The 10,758-nt window shown below is 48.2% G+C and overlaps 2 protein-coding genes across 2 annotated transcripts in view; one reads left to right on the top strand and one right to left on the bottom strand.

Moving 5' to 3' along the window:
• The window catches only part of LOC138633792 (5'-AMP-activated protein kinase subunit gamma-2-like), a 17,645-nt gene extending 13,498 nt beyond the window's left edge, over positions 1–4,147 (top strand). The window contains exons 9-18 of the mRNA XM_069720244.1: positions 429–487; positions 819–864; positions 977–1,031; positions 1,375–1,501; positions 1,851–2,016; positions 2,098–2,135; positions 2,215–2,361; positions 2,742–2,835; positions 3,108–3,811; positions 4,085–4,147. Of these exons, the coding sequence (XP_069576345.1) occupies positions 429–487; positions 819–864; positions 977–1,031; positions 1,375–1,501; positions 1,851–2,016; positions 2,098–2,135; positions 2,215–2,361; positions 2,742–2,835; positions 3,108–3,811; positions 4,085–4,147 (1,499 nt within the window). The remainder of the gene's footprint in view (positions 1–428; positions 488–818; positions 865–976; positions 1,032–1,374; positions 1,502–1,850; positions 2,017–2,097; positions 2,136–2,214; positions 2,362–2,741; positions 2,836–3,107; positions 3,812–4,084) is intronic.
• Positions 4,148–5,080: 933 nt separating this feature from the next.
• LOC138633781 (apoptosis regulator Bcl-2-like) lies at positions 5,081–10,163 on the bottom strand. The gene is made up of 3 exons (XM_069720237.1): positions 9,305–10,163; positions 8,730–9,079; positions 5,081–6,040 (listed from the first exon to the last, which is right to left on the bottom strand). The coding sequence occupies exons 1-3, from the start codon at positions 9,477–9,479 to the stop codon at positions 5,918–5,920; spliced, it is 648 nt and encodes a 215-aa protein (XP_069576338.1). The 5' UTR covers positions 9,480–10,163; the 3' UTR covers positions 5,081–5,917.
• Positions 10,164–10,758: the final 595 nt, after the last annotated feature.

The raw sequence follows: 10,758 nt of genomic DNA, 5'->3' as shown, positions 1-10,758 counted from the left end.
CTCCATCAGAGTGTGTTGACCCGTCTGTCCATGTGGGGACTCCATCGGTGTGTTGACCCGTCTGTCCATGTGGGGCCTCCATCGGAGTGTGTTGACCCGTCTGTCCACGTGGGGACTCCATCGGTGTGTTGACCCGTCTGTCCATGTGGGGACTCCATCAGAGTGTGTTGACCCGTCTGTCCATGTGGGGACTCCATCAGAGTGTGTTGACCCGTCTGTCCATGTGCGGACTCCATCAGAGTGTGTTGACCCGTCTGTCCATGTGGGGACTCCATCAGAGTGTGTTGACCCGTCTGTCCATGTGGGGACTCCATCAGTGTGTTGACCCGTCTGTCCATGTGGGGACTCCATCAGAGTGTGTTGACCCGTCTGTCCATGTGGGGACTCCATCAGAGTGTTTATCCGTCGAAACTCTGTTTTCGTTTCAGGAATGTTGACCATCACAGACTTCATCAACATCCTGACCAGATACTATAAATCCCCCATGGTAACATGCACACACACACACACACACACACACACACACACACACACACACACACACACACACACACACACACACACACACACACACACACACACACACACACACACACACACACACACACACACACACACACACGTCAAGTAACACTATTTATGAAATGCTCATATTTGATTTTAACTTCTTAACTTTCTTCAGATGAATCAACTCAGCTGCAGTCTGAGTTACGGTGTGTGTGTGAGTTAAGGTGTGTGTGAGTTAAGGTGTGTGTGAGTTAAGGTGTGTGTGAGTTAAGGTGTGTGTGAGTTAAGGTGTGTGTGTGTGTCTCCGTCAGGTGCAGATCTACGAGCTGGAGGAACACAAGATTGAGACGTGGAGAGGTACGAACTGTTGTTATTATTGGATCAATATTTATTGACAATCAGCAGCTGTAACTCGATGACATCAGAGATCATATGAACCTGTAGATAACACGTATGTCCATGTTGACAGAGCTGTATCTGCAGGAGACCTTCAAACCTCTGGTCCATATCTCACCTGATGCCAGGTACCTACGTGTGTTAGGTTAGGTTAGGTAGTTACTTTATTAATCCCCAAAGGGAATTTTTTTTCTTTTTCGCTACAGCAGCATACAGGAAAGCAATGAAATAATAATTAAATAACAAAAAGCAATTAAATAACAGTAAAAAACAAAATTAAATATAAAATGTGTGTGTGTGTGTTTTATACAGCGTTAAATTTACAGGCATCAATGAATAATTTATTATCTGCTGAAAATAAGATGAGGAAGGAAAACAAGGACTTTACTGAACATATTTCTGTTTTCCTGCATTCATCAATACCCCCCCCCCCACACACACACACACACACACCACCACCACCACCACCAGTATATTTGAAGCGGTGTACTCGCTGATAAAGAACAAGATCCATCGCCTCCCCGTCATCGACCCGGTCAGCGGGAACGCTCTCTACATCCTGACACACAAGAGGATTCTCAAGTTCCTGCAGCTCTTTGTGAGTCCATAGCACAACTCACCGTCTCCATGGCAACATCACACTTCCTGTTTATAACCGGTTTTATTTATATTGCCATCTCGGAGTGCTTTACATAGTGAGGTCAATAACTTCAAATATTAATCAGTTCTTTGTTGACAAACATAATCAAATACTGATGATTGATAATCAGCTTTTACTCTGAATCACAAGTTAAAGTCTCCAGTTTATTTGTCTTTTGAGAATGTGATGCACTTTGTACAGAAACTACAGTGCTCCCCCTGGTGGACAGACTGCTCCTTACACCAGTGTTCATTCATATTACAACACTTGTCCGGGGTGTGTGTGTGTGTGTGTGTGTGCGTGTCAGGTGTGTGAGATGCCCATGCCGGCCTTCATGAAGCAGACTCTGGAGGAGCTCGGTGTGGGAACGTACGCCAACATCGCCTACATCCACCCTGACACACCGCTCATCACGGCGCTGTCGGTGTTCACGCACCGTCGCGTCTCCGCCCTGCCCGTGGTCGACCACAAAGGTAACCGAGCGCCGCTTCGCCACACGCGTGTGCAGACCGCTCAGAGTGAAGCGTGTGCTGACGTCCTGTCTGTGTTTGCAGGTAAAGTGGTGGACATCTACTCCAAGTTCGACGTCATCGTGAGTACGGCGGGCGGCGCAGACACCGGTGCAGGTGTGAGGTGTGTTTATGGTGCTGAGTGTGAATCTGTGTTCACAGAACCTGGCAGCAGAGAAGACCTACAACAACCTGGATGTGACGGTCACGCAGGCGCTGCGCCACCGCTCGCAGTACTTCGAGGGAGTCATGAAGTGCAACAAACTGGAGACTCTGGAGACCATCGTGGACCGAATCGTGAAGGCCGAGGTAACGGACACCGTCAATCAGCTGACTGACAACGTTTGAATCATCCCAATCTCACCTGAGTCCCACCTGAGTCCCACCTGAGTCTCACCTGAGTCCCACCTGAGTCCCACCTGAGTCCCACCTGAGTCCCACCTGAGTCCCACCTGAGTCTCACCTGAGTCCCACCTGAGTCCCACCTGAGTCCCACCTGAGTCTCACCTGAGTCCCACCTGAGTCTCACCTGAGTCCCACCTGAGTCCCACCTGAGTCCCACCTGAGTCTCACCTGAGTCCCACCTGAGTCTCACCTGAGTCCCACCTGAGTCCCACCTGAGTCTCACCTGAGTCTCACCTGAGTCCCACCTGAGTCCCACCTGAGTCTGATTTTAAACGTGTCTACAGGTTCACCGGCTGGTCGTCGTTGATGAAGAGTCTCGCATCATCGGCATCGTCTCTCTGTCCGACATCCTGCAGGCGCTGGTTCTGACCCCTGCAGGTACACACACACACACACACACACACACACACACACACACACACACACACACACACACACACACACACACACACACACACACACACACACACACACACACACACACACACACACACACACACACACACACACACACACACACACACACACACACACACACACACACACACACACACACACACACACACACACACACACACACACACACACACACACACACACACACACACACACACACCGTCCAACTCACCTGTCCGTCTCTCCGTCCACAGGTCTGGGCAGGAAGGAGTCTCTCCCCTCGCAGCCCACGGCTTTAGACTCGTTGGATCCACAGACACCATTTAAACCTGGACCAGAGGAGAACCAGGACCAGAACCAGGATCAGGGTGGGGACCAGGATCAGGGTCGGGACCAGGGATTGGACAAAGTCCAGGACAAAGGACCAGACCAAGGACTGGACCAGGACCAGGTACTGGAGCCAGGTACAAAGAGAGAAAGTGTATCTAAACCACATCAGGACCTGGACCAGGACCTCAACCAGGAACTGGAACAAGACCAGTATCAGGATCTGGATCAGGACCAGGACCAGGTACTGGAGCCAGCTGCAGAGGCAGAGAGTAAATCTGAACCACATCTGGGTCTGGACCAGGAACTGGATCAGGAACAGGATCAGAGTCCAGACCAGGGACTGGAAGAGGACCTGAACCAGGGACTGGACCAGGATCAGGGTCTCGACCAGGGACTGGATCCGGAACAAGATGAGGGTCTGAACCAGAAACTGGAACAGGATCAGAGTCCAGACCAGGGATGGGAAGAGGACCTGAACCAGAACCAGGACCAGGACCAGGACTCTGGTAAAGACAGGAGCTGCAGGGAGGTTGATGCTGCAGAGAGCTGCCAGCATGGGGAGACAGAGGGAGAGGCAGCAGAAAGAGAGGAGGAGGAGACAGAGAGGAAGATGGAGTGGGGGGGGGAGGCAGGTGGAGGAGAGGAAGATGAAGAGGAGAAGGGGGAGGGGGAGGACGGGGAGAAGGGGGAGGAGGAGAAGAGAGAGGAACCAGAGGGAGAGGAACCAGAGGGAGAGGCAGCATAACATCATCTTCGTTGTAACTCGCCTCGCTTGAGTCGAACCGACCACCACAGAAAAAGAGGGACAGGAAGGGGCGGGGTCAAGAAAGAGCTGACAGCAGCCTGATGTGTGATTGGCCTGCGAGTCTCAAAGTCTTCTTTTTCATTGGCTGTCCACCAGAAAGGGAGGAGTTGGTGCAGGGATTGGACAGCTGCTCTGGAGGTGGGAGGGGCCTGTGGGTGATTGACATGCACTGGAGCTATTCGGCTACCTCCGATGGTTCAAACTTTTACCACAGAGAGACGAGGTGTGTTCGATTCTGGACGAGTTTCATGGTCTCTGACAATCTGATAGTCACCGTGGCAACATGGATGACATCACTGCTGCACGAGTGTGGACGTAAACAAGACCGCAAATCCTCCAAACATGTAATGGTAGAAATGTCCTGTGTTCCTGAGAGTGTTTTCTGCCCCCTACTGGTGAACATCCATCACTGCAGCTGTGACTCAGATTTATTTATTTACACAAAAAAAAGATGCAAAATTTGATTTCAGCTGTTATTTTTTATCAGTTCAGGACAAGATGCAAATAATTATTCACGTTACATAAATCAAATAAAAAAATCTTCAATTTAACAATTCAAAGTGTTTTTAAAGTAGTTTTGACTGTTTTTATGTGGAGAGTTTTAAAATCATTCCAGACGTGAGGGAGGGGGAGGGGCACTCATTACCTGCCGTACCTGCCTGTCCTCGCTGCGTTACTAAAGACTACGCAAGTTATTTTATAGACACGTAAAAGAGTCCTGCTGTAAGAGTTTAAAAGAATCTGTACAAAGATTAATTTTATTGTTAAATGAATGGATTTATAGATGTTTCAGCCTGCAGGGGGCGCTCACAACAGACTCAAACAGATTACACCTTACAAGTCCGACTTTATATCAATATATACATATATATATATACATATATATAAAGTACATGTTTATTCCAGGGCGCCCCTGTGGATTCTGGGAAATTTAGTATTTTAAGAGAAAGCAGGTGGTCACAGGAAACCTCCTCGTGATGCGTTCACTGCCATCATGTCGAGTCGGAGCTGCAGACTGGCCGGAGCTTTTCCACAGAGATGAAGTAGATTTCCTGAGACTCATCCAGACTTTTGTAAATGTGCTGTTCAAACAACCAATAAAACATCCTGATGATGTCTTTCCAGTGTTTTATTCTCATTTCTTTAATGTTTTAAGAACATCAGCATCGTCTCAACGAAGCAACAACAATAAAAATAGATTTTAACAAGACTCATTTTTTATTAAATCTGAATGTATCAACAACAATAACTCTTCAGTTGATGGTACAATCGTTATAAAAACTACATCTTTAATTGTTTTATTTACAGAAACAATGTTCTCGCTGTCTGTCAATCATTCACATAAAACAACATCCAGGAGCTCAGAGCCTCTTTAAAAACATTTCAGAAGTTCGTTCTCACAGGGTGGACGAAGGAAATCAGATTTTAAATCCAGCTGAGAGGAAACAAACCATCAGTGATGATGGTGAAACTCTTCTTCTTCGTTGGTGTCATCGGGGTCACATGGGAGACCTGTTACAGTCAGTAGTTCTGGTGTGTGTTCATCCTCAAAGACTGGAGGCCAAGGGAAACTGTTGGCCTAGCTTAGCACAAGCTTAGCACTGGTTCTGGTTGGATACTGGTTCTGGTTGGACACTGGTTCTGGTTGGACGCTGGTTCTGATTGGCCGCTGGTTCTGGTTAGACGCTGGTTCTGATTGGCCGCTGGTTCTGGTTGGACACTGGTTCTGGTTAGATACTGGCTCTGGTTGGCTGCTGGTTCTGGTTGGACACTGGCTCTGGTTGGATACTGGCTCTGGTTGGATACTGGCTGTGGTTGGACACTGGTTCTGATTGGACACTGGTTCTGGTTGGACGCTGGTTCTGGTTGGATGCTGGTTCTGGTTGGACGCTGGTTCTGGTTGGACTGGACCAGACCAACAGGGTTTATTTATTTATGGGTGAACAGGGCTCCCAGTGTGATCCCAGCTGCTCCCAGTGCAACCAGTCCAAACACGGTCCTCAGGGACCAGAACCTGGCTGGTCTGGACTCGTAGAGCTCCACGAAGGCATCCTGCGAAATGAGAGCGACAGGAAACGGATCAGTTTGAAAGTTTCTTCTTCTGATAAATAAACTTGGTGTTCAGACATGAAGTAGTTTTATACCGATAGATTCTTTTATCAGCAGAACAAACTGAAAACTCATCAGCTGGCTCCTCCCACATCCAGACACGTTACTATAGCATCCTCCACAGGTGGACCATCACTTAGGGGCTCCGCAGGGCTCCAGTCCAGCTCCTTCATGTTTTCTATCCGCTTTTATTTCTATTTATTATATAATATAATAGGTGTTTGCTGTGTTCGTCCACTAGGGGGGAGCACAACAAACACCATCAGACTCTGTGTGCTTCATCCTTCGTCTCGGACCCTCCTCATCCTCATCACGTCCCCCACGTGTTTCAGGGTGTGAGCTCAGTTTCATTTGGTTTTATTCAGTTTTATTTCACATAGACTGAAATGTAAAAGTCACTGCAGGTTGGAGTGATGAAGACGAGGAAGATGAAGAAGACAAGGAACTGACGGCTTCATCCAAATCATCGTTTCTGTTTCTGCCTCAACGTCTCGGTGGAAAATTTTATCACAAAGTTCTGAGAAAGCAGCTGAGCTGTTCTTAAAGCTACAACACACACACACACACACACACACACACACACACACACACACACACACACACACACACACACACACACACACACACACACACTCTTCAGTTGTTCAAGTCCTTGTGTGTGTGTGTGTGTGTGTGTGTGTGTGTGTGTGTGTGTGTGTGTGTGTGTGTGTGTGTGTGTGTGTGTGTGTGTGTGTGTGTGTTTTCTACAGAAACAGTCTGTCAGCTGATTTGAAGCCTGAGGCGGAAACTCAACCACACTGATTACCTGGAAAGAAAGATACTTCTAGGTAATACCACACACACACACACACACACACACACACACACACACACACACACACACACACACACACACACACACACACACACACACACACACACACACACACACACACACACACACACGTCTTATCAGGCAGCAGATTAAACAGCAGGAAACCACAGGAGAGAATATAAATAGAAAGTAAAAGCCTCTCTCACTACAACCAGACTGTTTAAATTTCTCATGATTTTCAGCCACATGTCTGTCACAGGAGCTGCTGCATCTTTTGTGAGCCAATCAGAGTGCAGAAAATAACTCACATGACTGTGTTTGTTAACTGTTAATTATCTGGAATGGGCACCCAGGCGGTGCTTCGGTGATAAAATTGAGGTTTTCTCAGTGGAGGTTTGGAATGAAGCAGCAGTGATGATCCAGGTTTTAATGAGACGTATTTCAAAGGAAGGTCGGCTGTTTAACCCGAGTTAACTATATATATTAAATATATTTAATAAACCGGTTACTAACCAGCTGGTCCAAAGTTACCAGTTAAGTTTTGGAGCAGAACAGTTAACTCACAGCTGCTCTTAAATCAGACGTTTTTCAAAGGGAGTCCGGTTCTGTTCTTTAATGTTTATTTTTCATTTTTTTACTGAATCATTTAAACATTTGACAAAGATGTCAACCTCGTTTCTAAATCCCCCCTCTCTCTCACACACACAACACACACACACACAACACACACTCACACACACACACACACTCACACACACACACACACACACACACACACACACACACACTCACACACACACTCACACACACACACACACACACACACACACACACACACACACACACACACACACACACACACACACACTCACACACACACACACACACACACACATACACACACACACACACACACACACACACACACACACACACACACACACACACACACACACACACACACACACACACACACACACACACACACACACACACACACACACACACACACACACACACACACACACACACACTCACACACACACTCGCACACACACACACACACTCACACACACACACACACACACACACACACACACGACACACACACACACACACACACACACACACACACACACACACACACACACACACACACACACACACACACACACACACACACACACACACACACACACACACACACACACACACACACGACACACACACGACACACACACACACACACACACAACACACACTCACACACACACACACACACACACACACACACACACACACACACACACTCACACACACGCACACACACACTCACTCACACACACACACACGCACACACACACTCACACACACACACACACACACACACACACACACACACACACACTCACACACACACACACACACACACACACACACACACACACACACACACACACAGTCTTCAGAGTTTTAGGGATTTTCTACACTTTACATTTCATTTGCATTCAAACCAAAATACTCTGCATCACTGAACCTGTGTGTGTGTGGAACCTCTTTGTAGACCAGAACCCCTACAAGGACATCCTGCCCTGGAGGTCCTCCTGCAGGAGGACCTGCAGAGACCTCTTCAACCCAGAACCGGGTCCTGGTGTTCCTTTCAGAACTACCTCCATTAAGGCCCTCAGGGACCGGATCACTGTGGAGGAACTACGTTCTCAGGGACCCTCTGAGACCAGAAAACTGTCTGTAGGTCTGAGGAGGATGAACGAGGAGGACGGAGACAAGGAGACAAGGAGACAAGGAGACACCACCCACCCATCCTCCGTTGTCTTGGATCCATCCTCGGAGCTCCGCTGCGTCCAGACTCTCCTCCATCCAGCCGGCGACGTCGTCCACCCGACCCGGCTCACCTGTCCTTGCCAGCTCGGCGCTCAGAGCTCCGCCCACCTCCATCATGGCCACGATGCGTCCCCAGTTCACCCCGTCGACAAACAGCTCCTCCCTGATCGCCGTCAGGCTGCGTCGCAGCGCCGCGCCACCGCCGCCGTCCCCGTCCCCGCACAGCCGAGACACCTGGTCCGACAGGTCGTCATGGTAACGCCGCTCCAGCTCATCGCCGGCGCTCCGCAGCACGACCTGCAGCGGTGGCGGGGCCAACCAGGGGCCTGGGAGGAGACAGATGATGTCATTACAATGTGACATCACAACAGCTGGGAGGAAGTGGGAGGGACATGACGGGATGATGTCATTACAGAAGGAGCAGAAAACAGTGATGTCATCCATCTATTCTTCATGATGTCACTACGCTGGGAGCAGTGACATCATGAGGAGTGACTCAAGTAGGCTAGACCACTCCCACCATTACCATGGCAACACAGTGCACCTCCTACCTGGCTGGGATTCATCCTCAGATCTCCATGATGGTGGTGATGAAGCTTCAGTGCGCCTGCGCTGACCACCCGCTCTGTGTGGCAGTGGTGGGAAACGCCAGGCCACGCCCCTATTGAGCAGCTTGTAGTGCAGGTAATCCTCTACGATGTGGCGGCTGCTGTAGGCGGCGGCCATCGCCCCCTGCAGGCCACCGTACGTCACTGCCGCGCTCTGCTCCTGCAGCCAATAATCATCCCTCCGGGAACACCTGGTGACGTCAGCAGTTCGGCAGGTGCCTCTCAGCTAAAAACCATCTTCATCCTGCTGATCAGCTGGATCAGGAAATATTGATCATCAATAGGTCAGCTGAGAGTAAACAAAGTGACGCCACTGTAGAATTCAAACAGTTAAAAGTCAAAGTTTCCGGGTTCAAACGATCACGAGCTCCGTGTCTGATCCAGCATGACGTCGACACCGACACGTGCAGCTGTGATGATCAATAATCCATCAAAGAAACATTCATCTGGAGACTCAGAGCGGGAACAGGTCTCCTCTCAGACTGCACGTGCTGCTCACACACTTACACTCACGCGCGGAGCCAGTGGCCACGCCCCCTCCTCTCCGGGTGAGGAGGAGGAGGATGATGATGAAGGTCCGTAGTGCCCGTGCATGTGACAAAGTTTGAATGATTGGATTGTAATGATCGACAGCAGTACCTGTAGTAATACCACTAGAGTATTAGTATCATAAATGATAACAGAAGTATTAATAGTACTGCAGTAGTAGTAGTGAAAGTACTCCAGAGTTCACAGTATCTGCAGTAGTATTACCAGCACTACTGACAGTAGTAGTTGTACTTGTACAAGTATTCTAATGTTATTATTAGTAATATAATAATTTTAATGGCACTAGTACTTGTAGTAGAAGTATTAGTACTATCAGCAGTATTAACAGCAGTTGTATTAAAATCATTATTATTGTTATCAGTAGGAGTACTTCTAGTACTAATAGTACAATGAATACTTCATGTAGCTGAAGTATTACTGCAGTCAGCAGTAGTAGAGGTATTGTGGTTCATACTGTTAGTAGTAGTATAGTACTTGTGATAAGTATAATGAAGTATTCGTAGTATACTGCTGTAGAACCCAGCAGTTACTGCATCCTTTAAAGTAATACCAGTACTGCAGTACTGTTAGGTGTAGTATTACTACTGCCAGCAGTAACAGTATCAGTAGTATTATTGACTGGTTGTTCGTCAGGAAGTGACAGTTTGTTTCCATGGTAACATGCTGAACTTTAAAAGCAGCTGTGTTGTTGTGTGTTTTGGCGCCACCTGCTGGACTTCCTCTGCGGTCACATGATGAGCTGCTCTTCAACAAACTTTATTTCTGCAGCACTTCTGTTGTTGACATGTTTAAATCGACCAATCAGAGCCCGCCTCTTACTGTTGTTGTTTATATTGTTGTTGTTGTTT

This window comes from Brachyistius frenatus, unplaced genomic scaffold (assembly GCF_029030835.1).
Source record: "Brachyistius frenatus isolate BFR_SWC_R1_liver_20210118 unplaced genomic scaffold, ASM2903083v1 Contig_236, whole genome shotgun sequence".
Taxonomy (NCBI): domain Eukaryota; kingdom Metazoa; phylum Chordata; class Actinopteri; family Embiotocidae; genus Brachyistius; species Brachyistius frenatus.
This window is presented reverse-complemented; position numbering and strand designations above follow the sequence as displayed.

Bases quoted from the DNA above. Each gene is read 5' to 3' on its own strand.
- LOC138633781 (XM_069720237.1), bottom strand. From the start codon at position 9,479: ATGGCCGCCGCCTACAGCAGCCGCCACATCGTAGAGGATTACCTGCAC. The intron at 9,080-9,304 runs GTAGGAGGTGCA...GTCTCCTCCCAG, and splicing joins TGAGGATGAATCCCAGCCAG to GCCCCTGGTTGGCCCCGCCA. The intron at 6,041-8,729 runs GTGGGTGGTGTC...CTCATTTCGCAG, and splicing joins TCCAAGACAACGGAGGATGG to GATGCCTTCGTGGAGCTCTA.